At 34.6% G+C, this 21,743-nt stretch overlaps 1 protein-coding gene across 1 annotated transcript in view; it reads right to left on the bottom strand.

The window, feature by feature from the left end:
* The window catches only part of MTPN (myotrophin), a 63,358-nt gene extending 52,733 nt beyond the window's left edge, over positions 1–10,625 (bottom strand). The window contains exon 1 of the mRNA XM_074267833.1: positions 10,238–10,625. Coding sequence (XP_074123934.1) covers positions 10,238–10,309 — 72 coding nt within the window. The 5' untranslated portion in view covers positions 10,310–10,625. The remainder of the gene's footprint in view (positions 1–10,237) is intronic.
* Between the last annotated feature and the right edge of the window lie 11,118 nt (positions 10,626–21,743).

Here is a 21,743-nt window from a genome sequence, read left to right as displayed (position 1 = left end):
AAATGTAGTAATGTTTCCAAATCTTAAATACAGTATGCAGAATATAATGACATTTTAAATAGTTTTTTAAATTTTTCTAATATGTGCAAAGATAGTTTTCAACATTCACCTTTGCAAAATCTTGTATTCCAAATTTTTCTCCCTTCCCCCACTTCCCCTAAACAGCAAGTAATCAATATAGGTTAAAAATGTGCAATTCTTCTAAACATATTTCCATATTCACCATGCTGTGCAAGTTAAATCAGATTAAAAGGGAAAAGTAAAACATGAGGGGATCAAAAAAAAAGAAAAAAATAACAAAAAAAGGTGAAAATACTATGCTTTGATCCATATTCGGTCTCCATAGTTCTCTTTGTGGATGGGGATGGCTCTTTCCATCATAAACCTACTGGAATTGCCTTGAATCCCTTCAATGTTGAAAAGAGGCAAGTCTATCACTGTTGATCATCACATAACCATCTTGTTGCTGTGTAAAATGCTTGGGCAAGCTAGGTGGCACAGTGAATACAGCACTGGTCTGAAAGTCAGGAGGACCTGAGTTCAAACATGGTTTCAGATAATTTCTAGTTTATGTGATCCTAGGAAAGCCACTAAACCTGTCTTCAAAAGTAAAAATTTTTAAAAAGGTGCTTAGTCAAATTAAACATTTACCAAATGCCTATATAGTTTAAGGTTTGAGTACTATTCAATGATATTTTCATGATCTATTAAGGTGTATAGTTTTGTTTTGCCCATGTTAAATTCCAAGAATTTCGTTCTTTGAGCTCGTGTCTTCTTTTGCAATTTTGCTACCTCTTCTCTGTTATCACTTCTTAGTGGTGTCAATATTTCTAATTATAGCCAAATGCCCTTTTAGCTTCTACTTTTCTGCTTCTAATCTCTAGTTTGGAAATTAGATGGTCAAACTTCTTTGAATTAAAGTAGAAATTAGGAGTAAATAAATAATTTCTAACTTAGGATCTGAAGCACTTTCCGATGAGTAAAATGAATGAATTTTAGTACAAAAATACTTTGTGATATTTTGGCTACACAAAGGCTGAGTATTGGATGGGTTAATTTGCTGGATAGCTGAATTCCAGATAAGTGAGTCATTGCTAGACTTGTGTGAATGAAATGAATAAGCAGTTTAAGTCCCTCATGAAAAAGTATTCAAAGGCCTCATTCTTGTTCATGGAATTGTTCAAAAGGCTAAAGCAAACAAAGAGGCTATTTTCAGATATAATACTTAATACAATATGTCTTGTGACAGTTAAATAACTATTAAGGCTCATTAATTCTATCACAATAAAATTGTCTAGGATATCTAAACATCATTTCACTGCTGAGAGCAGGTTTCAAACATAGGAAGCATTTCCTAAAACATTTCATCATTACAGTGCCCAAAATAATTCATAATGAATAAAAAACAAAAATATGTTATCTAGATGCTGAAAGAAATTAAAAGATTTATATTTTTGTTGGCATGACTACTGGCTAGGACAGGCTGGATCCTCTGTGTTATTTTTCTGCTTTAGAAATGATGAAGAGAAAATGATCAAAAAACGACTTCTTTTCACACTTTAAACCCTTAATACAGATTATACAATCTGTATGAAAAAAAAAGATGATGGTTCAGGGAATATAAGTTACCTCTTCTGTGTCAGTTTCTAACTTTTTATTCATCAAAGATAAGAAAGGTATTCCATAAAAGTCTAATCTACTTACAAAAAATCCAGAATTACCTGTACAAACAGAACAAAGAAATCTCAATGAGTATCACTGTGAATTCTAGTTATCTAAAATTTAGAGAAAAATGTCAATAAAGCTTACCATTCACTTGTTATGAAATTAGCAGTCCAAACTACCTAACTCTTAGTTGTCACTGTACTTACTACTGTAGAATTATTAGGCTAGATCAAGGATGGGGAACATTTCTTCTGCCAAGGGCCATTTGAATAATTACAACATCATTTGTAGACTGGACAAAATGGCAAGTTATAGTACTTAAGCGGTAGGAGAATGTTGTACCTAGGTTTCAGCTCATCACAGCCTGTGGTAGAATTAGCAAATGATTTCATGGACTTTAAACGGCCTTCAGGCCAAACATTCTGTGAATGAAGTGAATAAGGAGTTTAATTTCCTGCTAAAAAAGTATGGGCTAGATGGAGGAGTAAAAGTTTTAGCTGGAATAGTTTAATTTATAAAATAGGAGAAAGTCTTAGTTGTAGTAGGTTGGATAAGATGATAAACAAGGGAATAGAAGTTAGTTTTACTTACTTACTAGGTTTTTATTTTGGTGAGATGGAATAAGAAGAGATATTTCAGAAAAAGTCAGATGGTAGAAAGTCACTCAATTAGGAAGAACTAAATGGACAAACCCTACCACTTCTTAGGTAAAAGTGAAAGGGATGAAAAGAGGCCCCAAGAAGAAACAAAAGTTAGGGAATACCGTTAACCACTTTTACCCCTTAATTACAATCGGCTCTCTTGGTCTGCTTTTTCTACCTATCTGACAGCTCCTTCACTGAATCATCAACTACATGGGTATGAACTGAGGTTCTGCACTTTTGTCTTACTATACTCTCGAGGTGGCCCTATACTTTATGCAGCTGACTCTCAGTTCCACTTTACCAATAATCTACTTGATTTCTCCAAATGGTTGTCCCCTCAGGCTTCTTAAATTCAGTATATTCAAAACAGAATTTATTAGCTTTCTTCCCAAACCCTTCTCTCTTCCTATTTCTTTGAAGGGCACTAGCAACCTTTTAATTATCCAGGTTTACAATCCCAAAGTCATCCCTGCCTGACCCTTTACCAGGTATTCATCGTCCATGTTCAATCAGTGGACACATTTTGATTATATTTCTATAACTTTTCTACATTCATAGTTACCATCATAGTGGAATGGGACTGAACAACAAGAGTATAGTCAGAGGCCCTTTCAAATCACTCCTTATTAGATTATATATAAAATATAATCACTATTAACTGTGGTAATAACCTCCTAATTGGTCTACCAGACTCCAGTCTCTTCTCTCTGTTCACAATGTTGCTAAATTTGCTAAATTCTCCTACAACAAGGATTGAGATCCCTTCCTTATTTAGGATACTCTAGTAGTTCACAACTATCTTTAGTATAAAATACAAATTCTTGTTTGATATTTAAAACCCTTGACAATCTATCTTCAGGCTTATTGTATAATATTTTCCTTTATGTTTTCTATGTTTCTGCTAAACTGCTCTATACATATCATTCCATGACTTGGCTCTGTTTATGTGTGCCTTTGCACATAGGCTGTTTTTTGTTTGTCTGTTTTTTGTTTTTTAGAACTTACAGTTTTTTTTCAAGGCTCAGCTCAAGAGTTTTCATATACAAAAGTCTATCCTGGATCTTTTTGGTTCTATTCTTTTGAAATTACTTTGAATATACTTTATTAATGTTTACTGTTAAGTCAATTTGGTCCCAAGACCTCAATACCTGTGCTGTGTAATATCATATTTAGGAATGGGGCAAATCTGTCAGCCTATACCTTCTGTAATACTTAAGTGTATTGTTCAATGAGAGAAATAAGGAAATGATGTTTCTAAGGTCCTTTATTTTTGAATCTAGATCTTTAGAGAGCCCTCAAATTTCAAGTTTTCACTCAGCAGAATGAAACATTAAACAAAGCAGGCTGAGGACTGAAAATACTCCCTTCTCAAATCTCAGGCCTTATCAGTAGGTAAACTGGCTATGGTGGAGTGAAGTTGGGGAATGATTCCTCTTTCCTCTAAATATTTCCCTTATATTGTCTCATTTCTGTTAAACAATACTTTCCTAGGAGGATTAAAGTAGATACTAACAGTTATTTACATCTTTGTGGATGATGGTGTGAGGGCATAAAAGGTGTCATTTTAATTTATATCACAATTGTTGAGCTCCAGACCTGAAACTCCAGCTGCCTATTTAATAGTTCTTCCACTATGTCCCAGTCACACTTTAAAAATCACCTTTCCCTTATACCTTTAGCCACTAATTATACCTATGACAATATATGGATCTTCCATGCTCATAATCTTAGTTATCTCCCTCTACATAATGTTCACTGTCACTTTTCACATCTAATCATTTAGCAGGTACTATAGATTTTACCTTTACATCATTTTTATCCACTGCCTCCTGGCTATTCTTTTTATCCCCCTGCCTTCAACCAGTTCAGACTTTCATTTACTACCTGCCTGGATTTATGTAGTAGAACCAATTATCAACTAGACTTTCTGCTCTCTTCAGTGCTTCACATAGCTACCAGAACAATTTTTCTTATGCATAGATCTAATTCAAAACCATGAATCTCAAATAAAGATGAAAAACTCTTTTGCCTGGCATTCAAGGCCTTCCACAATCTGGAATCGTCTTAAATTTTGACTTTTTCAACATTTTCTTAAATTTATTTCCTATATACTTTATGTTCTAGTCACAGTGAACTACTTCTTGCTCCCAAATCACTAGTTTTACTTTGCTTAAATTGTTCCCTTTCTTTAGAATACTCTTATCTCCCATTGTTTCTTGGATTCTCAAATATCCTTCTAAGTCCAGATGAAATACCATCTCTTTTTCCTTTTTCTGTATTACATCACAATTAGTTCATCTTTTCCCTTTAAGCTTTATAGTACTTTACTTCACTATTGTTAATATAGTTATAAAAGACTGTGCTAGATGTTGGTGTCAGCAAGTCACAATTTCACTGAGCTTTAATTTCTTAATCCATAAAAAGTTACTTGAACTATTTCATAGGGATGATGAAGAAAGAGTTCAATAAACTTTAAAGTAAGACCTTTATCTTTTTTAAACTTCGATTTTTGCACTTAGTAAGCATTTAAGTTATTTGCTTTCATTCAAATATCTGGCATTGAGTTGAGGGACTAAGGGATCTAAAGAAGGCATTAGAACTAATACTGAAGTATGGAAGACTTCACTGGAGAATCACTATGGGTCAGAGAAAGTAGGTTTGGATGGTTAGGAGGCAGAATGATAATAGCATAATGATGGAATGAAGAGGACCATATAAAAAAGGAAACAGAACAATAGAGATAGAAATGTATCTTTTATCTTGATATTCTTTTAATTTGTTTTGCAACACTAAGTCACACATATTTATTATTTAAAAAATACTCAGTTTCCCAGTCCCAAAAGAAGTTGCCAAAGAAGGAGACCTGGTTCTAGCAATGGCTACAAATTGTGCAATAAACAAAAGTATGTGTGATGATATTAAGTGTGTGTCACACCTATGCATGAATCAGTTTAGAAGTTAACAATGGTTTCGAATTGATTCCAAGATCAATCATTTCTCTTTTAAGGCAAAAATTTATTTCATTGTCATAGATTAAATACATCACTGGCCCTGGTCAGACACTCTGAAAATTCATGTTGACTGTTAAAGGACAAAATGAATTGAATGAATGTATGGATCAATACAACCTATCCCAACTCAAATTATATGTTCTAATGATGGTAGATTATTTTCATATTCAAGGAAGAAAGTATTTATTACTGTATAACATTCTAAGCTTGGGGCTTATGCAAGGGCAACAAATAAACATTTGTTTAGGTATTTCTTATTATGTATGCCACCCCAGATCCTATTTCACAAATGTTGTTAATTTATCAAGCAAGCATGTACAAGACACTGAAGCAGCTTGTGCCTTCCCAAGTTTTAACACAAGGTTGCCACAACAGAGATGATTTCATTAAAACCAATCTACTGTACAGTTATGAAACTCCATGGTACTGTTTGGCCCAGTGCCCATTTATGATGTTATTCTTATGGAACTACCTCTTGTAACAATGGCTAAACTAAAGTTTCCCAAACCAATCAACATTAGATAGGTTATGCTAATAAGATATAAACCTCCTTATGAAAATTTACATTAGAAAATATTTTATATCTAATTAAAGCACTTAATAATATAGCAGCATGATCTAATAATTTGATTACTATTAATATGGATTACTGCTATAGAGAAAAATAAAGTAACATTCATATTCTCTAAAATAAGAAAAGTATGATATTTTAATTTCAAGGCAAAGTAAGTTCTTGAATGTGATCAATACAAAGCAGATTGAATTTTAGTCTGTTTCAACCTAGATACTGTTTAGGAAACAACATCAAAGTAAATCCAAAAAGTTTTCAAATTTCTAAAGAAAACAGTGAATTCTTGGTCAAGTTTTTTTTCTTTCTTTCTCAGGCTCAAGTGATCCTATTTTCTCTCACACAATTGCTGCCTTTTCAAACCTGAGGCCTTATTAAAATGTAGAGGATAAGCACAGTCAGAATGGGGGATGGAGAGGGAAAGGAAACCACAGAGAAAGGGAAGTTAGAGACCTGATGTATAGTATTTCAGAGAAAGTGAAATAGAAGTACATGTAAACAACACAGTGTACGTATCAGACCTGATGCAGACATGGACCTATTTGTCCTGCTATTTTCATTTTTAGTGAACTTTCCAAACCTGGCAAAGGTTTTATGCTCTGTGCACAGCAGATATTTAAGTGATGCTATTGTCAATCAAATTACTTTACACTTAACTAGGGTTAAGGTATAATGAGAGGTATCTCCTTCAAGTAGTTTTCCTGGATTAGGCCCAATAGTTCCCTGACACTTGTACTTCTCATCTTTTCAGTACTTATGCACTGTTTTCAATGCAGCAATGTCTTTTTTTTTTTTTTTTTTTTTTAGACCTGTTAACTGGTATAACTTAATTGAAAAAATTTTGGATAGAAATCTCTAAAATATATATTATTGTCTTTTAAATAAAATGTACATAATATTATGTTCTATGTTTTGTTAACAATGAAGTATGACAAAATAAGATCAATGTCATAAGCCATATAAGAAAAATTAGGCTTTTTAAGGCTGTATTTTCTATGTCCTTTGTGGTTATTAAGTTGACAGGGTTATTCATTCCATACATCAAACAGCCTTTTTGTAAATATTAATAAGAATAATAGCATTTATATAATGGTTTAAAGTTTGCAAAGCACTTTTACAAGTAGAACGTCATTTTACATATTTCCTTTAAAAAGTGTCAGAGTGATGTTCTTAGGGATTAAGCTATTGAAACATTAACATGTGAGATTAATGGATTTTATGAAATGTATTATGGCTACATGAAAACAATAAAATTCTTAGCTTTGCTCTACATAACTGAGGCTACTATTGGTAAGGAGCCTCTGACTAAGTGTTGATTTATTACCATTTGTATATGAACTTCTAAGTCTATTAAAAGTATTTTATACACGTATAATGATATATCCCTAACCTACCAAATGCACAATGCAATATCAGAAATAGCACATGAATTGGTGGGGGGAAAAAAAGTGAACAGTGAAGTGAGAAAAATAGTAGTCAAGGGTCAGAGACTGGGAAATGGTTGCCCGCTAGGTACAATGTCATATCTTCTCTTTCTTTTACATTCTTTATATGTAAAGTGTTTAGGACACAGTGGACACTCCACAATAAAAGTGCATGTTCAGAAGTTAAATGTTTGTTTTTTCCATTATGGACCTGTTTCTTCATTGGTATTACATTGATAGAGGTACAGACCAACTACTATTTCTGCAACTGCTAGCCTTAAGAAAGTTGCCTAGTATATTGAGAACTTAACTAACTTGTCTATGGTCATACAGCTCATATGTGTCAGAAGTAAGCCTTGAATCCAGATCTTCCTGACTTGAGACTTGCTTTCTATCCAGTATGACATTGCTACCTTGAAGTTAAACTACTTTTAAAATGGCTTTTAACAGTTTTAAAGCCACACTTCAGTAGTTAACTTGGATATATATATAAAGTTATTATTTTCCATTGAATTACACTGAATTCATCCATGATAGCCCACAGATTCTCTTAGCTAACTTTTCACTGGTCCAGAAATGTGTCCTGAAGCACTGTTTTTTAACTTCTCCATAATTTTTCAATTTTTCTGAGAAGAAATCAGAAGCAGATTGAAGTAAGCAGGAAAGGGAGGTACAACTGATTGAGGGAAGCCACATATTCCTAAATACTAATTTAAAGAGGGAATGGTCAACTAAAAGGGTTGTCTTAGCAAGTGAACAATGTCACAGAACTTCAAAATAGCATACGGTAGAGGAAGAATTTTGACAGCCAAAATATCATAACACACATATATACATTTTATGTAAAAACCTTAAACATATACATGAACAGTTTGGCCAGTGAATAAATAAACGAGAAAGATAGGACTTCAGTGGAAGACACTGAGAAAAGTGGCTGAGAAAAAAAAGAAGTGGTCAGCAAACACAAGCTTTTGATTACTTTCCATTGCTTAAGACAGAAGTGAAATCACACTTAGAAATCTAAGAAAGAGAAAAATTAAATGTTTTGCTTATAAGGTATTATTATATCCAAACCTTTTAGGGCAAACTGTCATTCCTTCTTATCTCCTGTTTCTCCTCCCTGCTACATCAGAAGGATATAGAGTAATGCAAATAGAATATTTCCCCCCACACAAATCCCGCAATTAAAACTGACATTTTAATTCATAAAAGAAACCTATGTGAACATAAAAGTATACTCAAAAAAGATATTTTCTATGTACTTGAACCTTTTAAAAATATTAACGGAGACTTTGGTATTTATGGAGTATTCTAGCTTTAGGTTTAGTTTGTAAAGTCAACTAGATGAAGTAGGGAAAAAAAAATTTGGATTTGGAACGTGAAGGATATAAGATGGAATGGTTACTTTTCTAAAACTGTCTCAGTCATCCTGAATCAAATATTTTTACCCTTTCTGGGCCTTAGTTTTCCTATCTATAAAATGAAGCCAATCCTAATTTTAGCATCGTATCATTCATAGGACCATAATCATAAGTCAGGAGTCTCAGAGATTTAATCTAACCCTTGGCCAGCGACTAAATAAATAAATAAATAAATAAATGAGAAAGGTAGGACTTTGGTGGAAGACACTAAGAAAAGTGGCTGAGAAAAAAAAAAAAAAAGTGGTCAGCAAACACAAACTTTTGATTACTTTCCAAATCAAATCACACTTAGAAATCTAAAATAGAGAAAAATTAATAGGGAATTATATATAGTTGCTTATTTTTCACTCATGTTGCCCAATTTATGGAATCTGGCTTCAGAATGCTACTGGGGAGTAAGCACAACACAGTAATCATAACCTGCTGCAAATAACTGACAGAGTGAATGGCAAGGCCTAAATGATGCAGGGTGGAAAAAGTTATTAGCTGTCCACAAGGTCTTAGGTGTTTTAAACACTCAGAAACACGAATACTACTTGTTTGTTGCTTCCTGAAAAAAGACAATGGTAAACAAATGTTATTTTTCTTAGAAAAAGTCAATTCTTGAGCTCCACAGAGGAACAAGAATTTATATGGGCCTTATGTTTGTATCTGTTGTGAATTTACGACTTTCTTTAAAGACTGTTTTTAATGTTGCAATTCTTGTAAACAACTAACTGAGGAGTAAAATTACATTGTCACATTTACAAAAACTGTAACTTGTTTGATAAAAAACCACTGAGATCGTTAAATACTCTTTGGGACAAGATAGATTCAATTTTTATACATGTGGATTTGGTTGTAAATTGATTTTCTCTTCACACCAAATACACTATGACTATTTATTGGACACGTATTCTGGATGCTGTCAATCAGACTGATTGATACTCATGCAAAAACCTGCTAAGACGTGTGAAACACAAGTCAGCTAACAATCTTGCCACTAGAAGTAACAGAATATTGGTGGTGTGGCAGGGGAGAGGAAAAGAGCCACACCCAAAATTAAGGCCCCTTAAAACGGAATTAGTTTCGGAATTATGACACTTAAAACTACCATTTTCTGAGACTACGTCTCGTCTCCGTCAGGCTCACCATTTTTAAAGAACGGCGCACCGGTTAATGCCACTTGGGCGGCCGTATTCGCACTATCGGTGGTTCCGCACAGATTTAACATCAATCACAGAGGTGTTAAGATATGCAGGGACAACGGCCTAAGCCCGGGGCTTCTCCCGGAGATGGGAGTCCAGCCTGCCTGGGTCTGGATTGCTGAACGGGGTCGGGTCAACCTGGCTGACTGACAAGGCGGTCATTCTGACTGACAGACCCGCGCGAGTCTGTCTCCGGAGAGCAGGAACGCTCTGGCCTTCGTCCCTCGGGGCGACCCTCCCGTGGCGGAGCCGGCGGAGAAGCCTCCCCGTGGGGGCCGCCGGCCCTCTCCGCGCCCCCACTCCCGGCCCACGCTTACCTTGGCCACATAATCTTTCACCTCATCCAGGTCTCCATTTTTCAAAGCCCACATGAACTCCTTGTCGCACATCGCTGCGGTGGGGCCGGCCGGATGGAGAGAAGGGAAGAAGGCGGCGGGCGGGAGGAGCGAAGGCGGCGGTAGCGCGGGAAAGCCCGGACCGAACGCGGCACTGGGAGGTTGCTGGCCAAGAAGATCGGACACAGCAACCGCGGTAGCCGGGAGAAGGAAAGTTCTCTGAGAGCCGGGGCCGCGCCAAAGGGAATCCGCCTGGAAAGGGAGAAGCTTCTTCCACTTCCGGTTCACGCTCCACCCTACTCCCCAGTGATCCGCCCCCAGCTTCCTCTTCCCCTTCTACCCTGCGGCGCCCGGATCAAAGCCCCGCCCTAGACACCCGCGGGAAGCCGGGGTTTGGAAGGGGCGTGGCATTGTCAGTGACTGACTGGCTTGCACAGGCGCATTTAAACCAAGGGACTGGTGGGATGATTTGAACCTGAGAGGAGGCAATAGTGGGGATGACAGAGAAGACCGTCAGTTGTAGGTGCTCTCAAACCTAGAAAGGATCAATCAGTCAGGCGTTTATTAAGCATCTAGTATGTTCCAGTCACTGCTGGAGATAACGCCCGTGAGTATAAACGTTATATCCAAAGCAAGTACAACATTACAAATAATCTGGGGAAACGTCAAATAGCTGAGGAGTGAGCAGGAAACTTGTATGGCGTGTTAGACTCCAGTGAAGGAAATTAGAGTCTGAGACGTGAGGTGGGAGGACATGCAAGGCTTGGAAAATTTACCGGCTGGGCAGTGTCCTGGAGAGGGAGATGGACCGTCTGACAGGGTCCTCACACTTTTTAAATAAGGACCAGTTCACTGTCCCTCAGACTGTGGAAAGCCCGGACTATAGTAAAAACACAACCTCACACTGTCTCCGCCCCTCGGCCCATTTGCCATAACCCGTGGTCACGTAAAACGTCCTCAGCGGCCTCATCTTAGAATCCCTGCATGATAGAGAATGAAAAAAAACAACATAAAAACAAACAAAAAAAAAAACTGAGGTCGCTCAGTCCAAACTGATATTTTCCCATGATCTAGTTCACACTTAAATTTAGTCTCATTCAGCACAATAGGTGAAAGAAAGGTCGTTAAAAAGGCACATATGGAGGCAGAGCAGAGTGGGAGGAAGTCCAGCCCGGCTTGTTAGCTATGGTGGTGAAGCAGAGGCACTGAGGAACTCTGGCTGAGAACATTCCTTTAGCCTCCGATCTTACATGATCTCTAAAGCATGTTTGAATTTTGAGTCTTGGGTTTTTTCCATAGCTAACTTCATGCTTCAGAAGATTCTCAGAGTCCATTCCATGGAAACTGAAAGTACCTCAAGGCTTTTCTACAATATTTTCAAAGTTAATAACTTGGGGACAGGCAGAATTTTCTGAGGGCAAATGCTCATTGGGTGAAATTTATCAGAAATGGAACTGACTCAGAAAAACTAGGAAGTCTAGTTAGGTAACTGGGAAGGTAAGCATCCCATAGCCTGATGCTTTCAAAGAGCAAAGACTTCATTCAGTAATATAGTATAGAATTCAGGGGTCCTCAAACTGCATTCTGTGGGCCAGATGCGGCCCTCTGAGGACGTTTATGCTGCCGCCAGGTGACGGCGAATGGGCTGAGGGGCGGAGACGAGTGTGAGGTTTTGTTTTTACTATAGTCCGGCCCTCCCACAGTCTGAGGGACAGTGAACTGGCCCCCTACTTAACCAGTCTGAGGACCATTGCAGTCTATAGATATTTGTTGTTATATAGAATGGATATATTTCAGTAATGTTAACTATAAATAGAAATATCTGTAAATGGAAAGCAGCTTTTCTCATAAACTTATTTGGACACTAGATTTGTCTTCACAAGTTAGAGATTATGTCCTCATAGAATAGAAATCTCTAGTAAATTCACTTGAAAATTCAACTAACAATGACGGGAAGGACTTGGATGGCTTCATATTATGATACTAGAAATATTTTCAGAGAACTTTCAGAATTTTCCCTTTTCTGAGATTTAGAATCTATTCTATGTTCTCCTCTTAATCTTCCTACACAAGACTACTGGGATTTCTCTTATACTTGAAGATTACTTAATTCCATACTTGCGGCTCCAAAAATTCCCTTTCTTTTAAAAAAATACTTCTCTCTAATAGAATTAATCTAAACTTTTTACAATCTGCCATTAGTATTTCTGTCTCATTATTTTAGTTTGCAAGTTCCTTTAAGTTGAACTTTCACATTTTTCAAAGGGAATTAATGCTTTAACTTGTCGGTTTAGTAAGTTTGAAATGCCATGAAATAACACATCAGTCAAGGCTAGATTCCTTTGATGTAGCAGTAAGAAAAATGTATCAACCAATGTTCTAGGCAGTTTGCTAGGAGCTGGGAATACAAAGATAAAAATGAGTGATGTCCTTGACTTCAAAAAGCTTACATTATATTGGAAGAGATAACATGTTCCCAAGTAGAAAACATGTGTATAAATAAGAATATACAAAATATGCACAAAATAAATGTGAATTAATTTGTTGGGAGAAGGATCTCCCTTTATGATCTGTTCCACAATATCCTATTCTTATTTTTCCCCCCACATCTAAGGCAAGGGCAAGAAACTAAAAGACCTTTTATTCACTTCTTTTGAAACTCTTAATCCCTTACTATCCCTCCTCCCTTAGTGTTGTCAATCCTTATATAAGCATTTATTTATTTATTATTTTGAACCATCTTTTATAATAGTTGATAGTTTTTAGTTTTTTTGATTACTGTTTATATCTCTTAATTACTCATTATGAACTGTTTTTTGATTTTATATATTTCTATCAATTGTCTATTTAGTTTGTTAATAAGACTTTTATTATAGTTATTTGTCTCAAGGATTTTTTCTCTGTCAAACACTTTTATTGTTATACTGCCAATTTTGTTCATGCCAAATGTTTTAACTTCATGTAAATGAATTTTAATTTAAATTTTAATTTTTAAAATTTTATTTCTATCCCCTTTCTTTTGTGATCCACTCTGTCTTGTAAAAGTTATTATTCTTGTAAGGAAGAAATGTCAAGTTTCCCAAGAATTGGGAAATGGAATTAAGGAATAATTAATAAGATAAATACAAATATAATACAATATAGATATTGTTAATTTGTAGTTTTCTAATTCAATATGCAGCCCCACAAGGATATTTTTCTACTGGAGCTGGCATCACTACTTTAACTTTGTAAAAAATGATAAATAAAAAGGCAAAAGTGTATTTTCGTATAAGAAAAGACAAATAATGAATTCTACTAATAAGGAATATAAAGTATTTCCTTTTTCATAGAATAGATTGATACCTAAGAGTAGAGAAAGAAATTTGATGCAATAAAAACTCAGTAAAATCTAAGTGTAAAAGAAACACAATTTTAAGATAGTTTTGAACAGATTTGTTATAAAAGGAATAGAAAATTAATTGTGGCATAAACTATATTTCTATATAAAGGATGTAGGTGATGCCAACCAGTCAGTAAACAAGCATTTATTTAGCACTTAGTGTATTTTAGGCACTGTGGTAAACTTGGGGATACAAAGAAAGACAAAAACACTCCCTGCTTTCAAAGGGTCCACATTTTAATGAATGGAGACAACATAGAAATAACTAGTTTGTTATAAGATATAAAAGGAATAAGTAGGTGTTGATTTCTGAATAGAAGGCATTAACAGCTGGGGAATATTGGTGAGGGACAATAGGGAGAAAACTAAGAGTTTTCTTAAATATGAACAATGTAAATTTAAAGGGGTGCATATAAATAACTTTTATTTTGAACAAACTAATAAAACAAAAATATGAAAGTATGAAATAATTGTTAGGTTCATTTTGTTAAATTGAACCTCTTTGAAGACTACGGAATGGATGAAGCTGCAAAGCATTTTAGTGTTTCTGATCATTTGCATATACATATTTTATGATTCAAGGGGATAAAGAACATACAATGAAAAATTATCTAACTGAAGACTATAGAATTTCTAAATGAGGATTGTTGATTTCATGGAGTATATTTGGGAAGTCTTTAACATCAAGTGAAAAATGAGTCATTGAGTTCTAGAGAATGTAGGGTGAAGAGGTGAATGAAGAAGATTGATTGGACTGGAATAAGGGGTAGAAACACTATGAAAAGAGGTGACGACCAGAGCAATAGCTGACATGATTTCAGCAGCAAGCTGCTCATTAATTGAAGAGAGATTGGAACTCATTGGATAAGAAATCACCAGTTATTGTGCTTCCATGACATCTAGAGTTTTGTATTTTATTATATCTTTTATTATTTAGATTTTTTTTAGCTCTTCAATATTCTTTTTGTTACTTTTTCAGTATCACTCAGGTTCTCTCTTTGTCTCTGTCTTTGTCTTTCTCTTTTTCTCTGTCTCTGTCTCTCTGTCTCTGTCTCTCTTTGTCTTTCTATATATGTGTTTTCCCCACAACAATATAAATTTTAGGACCCAGAGATATTTTGAATGCTACTATGTGATAGAATTTCTTTGGAATAAGAAACCTATCATTGTGAGGGCAGGTTGAAATGAACAATTCCCAACCAACTCTTTGTGAAACGTGAGATGCTACAGTGTGTTTGGATACAACTTAAGAATTTTTCTTCTAGAAGAAATTGAAACTATATCCACTCACATGAAAGAGTGTTCCAAATCACTACTGATCAGAGAAATGCAAATTAAGACCACTCTGAGATACCACTACACACCTGTCAGATTGGCTAAGATGACAGGAACAAATAATGACAAATGTTGGAGGGGATGTGGGGAAATTGGGACACTAATACATTGCTGGTGGAGTTGTGAAAGAATCCAGCCATTCTGGAGAGCAATCTGGAATTATGCCCAAAAAGTTATCAAACTGTGCATACCCTTTGACCCAGCAGCGCTACTACTGGGATTATATCCCAAAGAAATACTAAAGAGCGGAAAGAGACATATATGTGCCAAAATGTTTGTGGCAGCTCTTTTTGTTGTAGCTAGAAACTGGAAGATGAATGGATGTCCATCAGTTGGAGAATGGTTGGGTAAATTATGGTATATGAAGGTTATGGAATATTATTGCTCGGTAAGAAATGACCAGCAGGAGGAATACAGAGAGGCCTGGAGAGACTTAAATCAACTGATGCTGAGTGAAATGAGCAGAACCAGAAGATCACTGTACACTTCAACAACAATACTGTATGAGGATGTATTCTGATGGAAGTGGAAATCTTCAACATAAAGAAGATCCAACTCACTTCCAGTTGATCAATGATGGACAGAGGTAGCTACACCCAGAGAAGAAACACTGGGAGGGGAATGAAACTTGTTAGCACTAATATCTGTCTGCCCAGGTTGCATGTACCTTCGGATTCTAATGTTTATTGTGCAACAAGAAAATGATATTCGCACACATGTATTGTACCTAGATTATATTGTAATACATGTAAAATGTATGGTATTGCCTGTCGTCGGGGGGAGGGAATAGAGGGAGGGGGGGTAATTTGGAAAAATGAATACAAGGGATAATATTATAAAATATATATATATATATAATTAAAAAAAAAAAAGAATTCTTCCTCTAGTTGTAGTTATGAAAGGACCTGTTCTGAGTCTCTTTTAAATTTTATAATGTTAATATTCAGTTGAAACATTCATTTTGAATTTATTGTGGTGTCCATTCACTCAATCAATAAGCATTAATTAAGTGCCTACTATGTGCCAGGCACTGTGCTAAGTGCTAGATATTCAAAAAGATGTAAAAGATATACCTGTCTATTAAGAACCATGGCTAAGTGAAGGGGCAGTTTAATTAATTCTCCAAGAGTCTCCAAGCTGTGAATGATAACATCTGAAGGATTGCAAAGCAGCCTTTGCTGATGTAGATGTTCCTTGTGGATGGAGAATGAAATAAGTTGGAGGCAGAGGGAAGAGGAGAAAGGTCAGAGAATGCAACAGCCTCTCAGTGGAGAGGTCAGGGTACAGCAACTGTCTCTCAAGTCTCCTTGTATCATCATCATCCACTCACATGAAGAGATCCATTCTACAGATCTGAATTAGACCTCCAGCAGCCACTGGCAGGTGACTCCCATATCAAAACACCTGTCCTCAAAGAGTGTAATGTTCTTTTTTCTCCAGAAACTGCCAATTAGTAACAAAAGAGTATGCATTTTAATGGAGGAGACAAAACAAATACTACAAACAAGCTATATACAGAATAAATGGGAAATGATTAGCAGAGGGAAGGTATGATATAAGATATTGGGCTCAATTTAATTCCTTCCAGTCTTCCTAGAAATTTTTGTCAAATAGGGAGTTAATTCCATGATAAGTAATGTTTTGGAGTTTTCAAACACTAGGTTATTGAGTTCAGCTGTTTCTGAATCTTCTAGATATTTCATTGATACACTTTAACAATTTTTAACATGTTTAGATGATAATGCTTCACAATATAGTTTGAGATATAAAAGTGCTATTGCTCCATTAATTACTATATATAAAAATTATCTTTTTTCTAGATGTTCTAAATCTTGTTTCTTCAAATGAGTTACTTGATCTCTTCTGCTTTTTACTATTTTCTGTTTTAACTTTGATGACAATGATCTAAATACTATAAATGGCCCACAACACTCCCGAGTTCAGCCCAAATCAGGTTAAAATGTAATTGGAATATTGAACAAAATAAGTGAAGATGCAGTAAAACACAGATAACATTAATATGTGATTTTTCTAAGTAAAATGTGGCCTGCAGGGATCATTAATATATAGTTTCACAGATCCTGTGATCCTCTTCCATATTCATTTGAGTTTGATACCACTATGATATGTGATTAATTTTCTTCATGCCTTCTTATTGTTACTTGGAAAATTTGTCCCTTTAAAAAAGAAGGAAATCAAATAAGCAAAAATGTATCCCAATTCCACATTTATACATTTGTCCAACCTTAGTAACATGAAAAAACACATTACATTTCTTAGTCTGAGTACTGTCTAAAAGTATTTAACTTTTTATTGTTCAATGAATTTGGATGTAGAATACCTTATTCACCTCTGGGTTCTTTTAGACAAATAATTAAAATGTCTCCCTTTTACTGAACATCTATTTGTTTTCTTTGATGCTTAGTTTTAGTTTTGCATATGTGTGTAAATACATGCACATATATATTTATACATATATATAAATATGTATATATACACATAACATGTATCTATAAATACATATCAAATATATTTGTTGTTGATAATCTTTATTTTTTGGAACATCATTTAATTTTTCTTTGTTTTCTTGTAACCATGAGGAAATCATGTGATTTTCTGAATGATTCACTTTTTAATGTGAAAGAATTTCCCCTGGGACTGGCAAAATTTGTTTTTTGATGTTGTAGTTTTGACATTTGACTATTATATGACCTGATGGAATTAACTTGGGGTTTATTTATGTTGGTACTCTATGAATTTTTTCTATATAAGCTTTGCTGTTTGCTTAAAGTATTTCTAGAAATTGTTCTATATGATTTCTTGTGGTAAGATTTTTTTTTTTCATGATGTTTTTCTGGGTGAACAATTTTTTTGAAGTTCAGTATCCATGTTTTAAAGAACTCATATGGATATATAAATTAGCTTTTATATTTGCCTTTGCATTTTTATGTTTCCCTTATATTGCTCTCATTTTCAAGAATCTACTAAGAGTCTCAGTAGTTTTTTTCTTAAATTCTGTAGTTTTTGGTTATATAAATATGTATATGAATGGCATATTCATAAAGTCACTTAAATGTCTCTTTGTTGTTTGTGGATCATTCACCTTTCTTAGTTTATCCCTCCCATAATTTCTTCTCCCCTCATAGGAGTGTTATAAGGGTTTTAGCACAGAATAAATTCACTATATAAATGCTTATTCACTTCCCTTCTCTTCCTTCCCCTTTCATTAAAGCATTTAAAAAATATTCAGGGAATAGCAGAGAGTAGAAGGAAGGCCAGATGGAAGCATAGAAAAGCAGGACAGTTTTGAAAATTACATTTTGAATTAAGTACATATTTAAAGGAAAACAAAGCTACAGAATAGAAATTGGAAGTTTCATTAACAATTCTCTTTCTCCCTTCTCCCTTGTATATATTTAGTTCAGTTTATTTGGTGTTAAGGTTCAGAAAAAAATTAAATAAAAAAGTTAAAGTAATTAAATAATGTAAAGAATACCATATAGTAGGTTCTTTCAGTTAAGTTCTTGCCATTGCCAAATTTTCTGAATTTTGGGCCCCTTTGCTTGTATTATTTGGTTTGGTGAAAGAAGATTTTCTTATAGGAAGCCTCTCTGTCATCTTTCCAAGATTCCCCAAACTACCATAAAACACTTATGAGAATAACATATAATAGCCAGCATTTATGCTATAAAACCAAAATTTGCATATATAAACCAAAAACCTACTATGTGCTAGGCACTGTGCTGAATGCTTTCTAAATATCTCATTTAATCCTCACAAAAACAGTCCTGGGAGATAGATGCTATTATCACCCTCATGTTACATTTGAGGACACTGAGATAAAATAGAAGTTTAATGACTTGCCTAAGTTCACACAGTAAATGTCTGAAGCCAGATTTGTACTTAGATCTGTCTTACTCCATACCCAGTGCTCTATTCATGGTCTACATAGCTATTAATGTACAGGTTTTACATGTACAATCATAGTTTTTATAAGAAATTGATAAGTAGTCTTAAAAATGTGGTTTTCCACAACAGATCACATCTTTATAGTATCAAGATTTGTCAAGGCATATTAATACAAGATCCAGGTGTTTTTATTTTTTTATATGAAAAAAATTCACTTTATAGATTGGAATATACTTTTAAAGGCTCTCTTCTAAAAAGATGTTTCTCCTTTGTATGTTAAGATCATACAACATTCTTTCAAAGGTACAACCACAGAGATTACTTTTTTTAATAATTTGCTACCAATAACAAACAAAACATAAAGGAGACTTAATCAGTCATTCAAAAAACATTTTTAAATACTGACCATCTTCCAGACAATATATTCAGTACTTCAGATACAAACACAAAAATGAGACTGTCTGTCTTCTTAAGGCAACATTTTAATAGAGAGAGCCAATAAGGAGTGGTGACCAGAGATGGTAATCATGGTATAAGAAACCATAGGAGTTGCGAATGGAACATAGAGTAGTAGATTTTCATGGTCATGCCCTTTTCAGTGTAGGATGGGATGAAGTGAACAATAGAAAGTTGATTAAAACTGTAGAGCAAATATGTAGATCCATGAAGCAACACAATTAGTCTTTGTGGGATTGATTCCAGGATAGGAACAGGAGATGAGGGATGTGAGAGCTATCTGAATTCTGCTCTTGTTTTAACTACTCTTCTTTCCAAAGTAGGTAAAGATATATGTTTGTGTGTGTGAACATCTGAGTGTTGTTCTTCAGAGTAAGCAGAATTTTGCAATTTCTTAAGTGAATGAATAAAAGGAATCAGTGAATGGAAGTGCTGATAATTGCTGCAGAAATCTATGTACTTTAAGAGTCCTCAGAATACCAAACTTTTATTTTTTATTGCTTTGAATATCATTCCACCATTATTGACCACCAAGAAACATAAGCATAAAGGGACATTGATAAGAATTGAGATGAACATGAAAAATCCTATTATATATTGTTTCAAAGGACTTTCAGGATTTTAACTTATTATTTTAGAAGGAGCAGATTTGCCTAAAAACACATGGACATTGGGATGGAAGTCAATGAAACAGTCATAAAGAATCTTGGGTCCCTTTTTTTATTATCCCCTAGGAATTCTTGTATTACCCAGAGCATTGGGTTATTTGAAAGACACTGATAGTAAAGATAGTAAAAGCCTTTCTTATCACTCTTTCTGCTAGCTGGAACATCTCAAGAATTCTCTCCCCTTGTCCCAGGTTCAAAGAAGGAGACAAAAATATTAACTTACATTGAGGAGATATTTTCTGGATCCATAAAATGAGTTGTGAGCAAACAATCAGGGAATGTTAAGGATTGTAAGTTTACAGTCTGGATAAAGCTTAATTAGAATTGTTCTTGATGTTCTTAGTTGACTAGTACAATCACCTGGAGTATACTGTGCTTTATAAACTTGTATAACAAAAGGGACTGGGCCCTTTCTTTCATAGAGATAAAGCATGAAGGAACCAGTAAAGCCTGAACAAACCTTTAGTTAGAGAATTTACTGTAGATGAGCTTGGTTATTACTAGTTCATAGGATCATAGATTTAGCTTTGGAAGGAGCTTCAAAGCTTATGAATTTCAACCTCTTCATTTAACATAGTAGAAAGGTAAAGTACTTGTCAGGAATCAAATATAAGAAATTATCTCAGGAAGAAGATGAATTATGTCAATGAGGTCCTGTTTACCTGCCTAAAGTGAAGAATATGGACTCAGAGATAAGAACATCTCAGGATGGATTACAGTTAAAGATTGGTGAGTAGGTACATATTTGTATAAATAGATGTGTATTTCTTCACATAGTATTCTAAATCTGATTTTTTTGAGTATCAATAATTACTTGCCATGCTATTTTCACAATTATTTATTTTTCTAGAAAAAGTATAATTGCCTGGAATATCATGTTACATCCCTTTATTTGTCATTTATTCATGGCTTTTGGAAATTTAAACCATTTGAGAAGTTCAATTAAATTCAATAATAATTAAGCAATTATTATGTACAAAATACTGTGCAAAGTGCTGGGGGTGGAGACAGATACAGAATTGGATAGGACATGGCTCTTGTCCTTACAGAGCTTATTAGGTAGTAGAAGGATAAAGAACCAATAATGGTAAAGCACAATAATATGCATTAACTACATTAGAGATGTACAAAACTAATCAGTAGCTGACCTAAAAATTTCAAACCTAGGGGACCACTACCAATCTGGTAGTTAGTAATGTAAAGTCCTTGAAGCCAGGCACTGACTCACTTTTGTATTTATATCCCCAGTGTCTACTGTAACACCTGACAATAATGGCAACTTAATAAATGTTTGTTAATCAGTTCCCAAAGAAGTTCCCAAAAGACTACTTCCTAAAAGAAGATGCATCTCTTCTGAAAGGCTTCTGTTGTAAATATACTCATTATACCAAAGTGCTAGTACTTGCTGAGTTTGAGTTCTCTGGGAGTTATGCCCACTTAAATTGATTAAGAGATGGTTTTAGCTTGCGGTGACTTTGTCATATTAGGCTGAGTTTATGATATCTCTAAAAATCTAATTCATAAAACAAAGTCTCACTGGTTTATTCAGCAAAAATCTGCCTTTATATGTTTGCTTCAGCAAATTGGAAGCACAGTCACAATATCAATACAGACATTAATGGTCTAAGCTAATGTATTGACACTAAAAAATGAGTTTTGAATTCAAGTAGCTCTTATATACTGATACAAATTATGTATAGATCAAGAGAGTAATACACTTGCCTATGTTCATTTAGGA

Source organism: Sminthopsis crassicaudata, chromosome 5 (assembly GCF_048593235.1).
Source record: "Sminthopsis crassicaudata isolate SCR6 chromosome 5, ASM4859323v1, whole genome shotgun sequence".
Lineage (NCBI taxonomy): Eukaryota > Metazoa > Chordata > Mammalia > Dasyuromorphia > Dasyuridae > Sminthopsis > Sminthopsis crassicaudata.
Note: the sequence above shows the minus strand (reverse complement) of the source record. Positions and strands in the feature narration are given on the sequence as shown.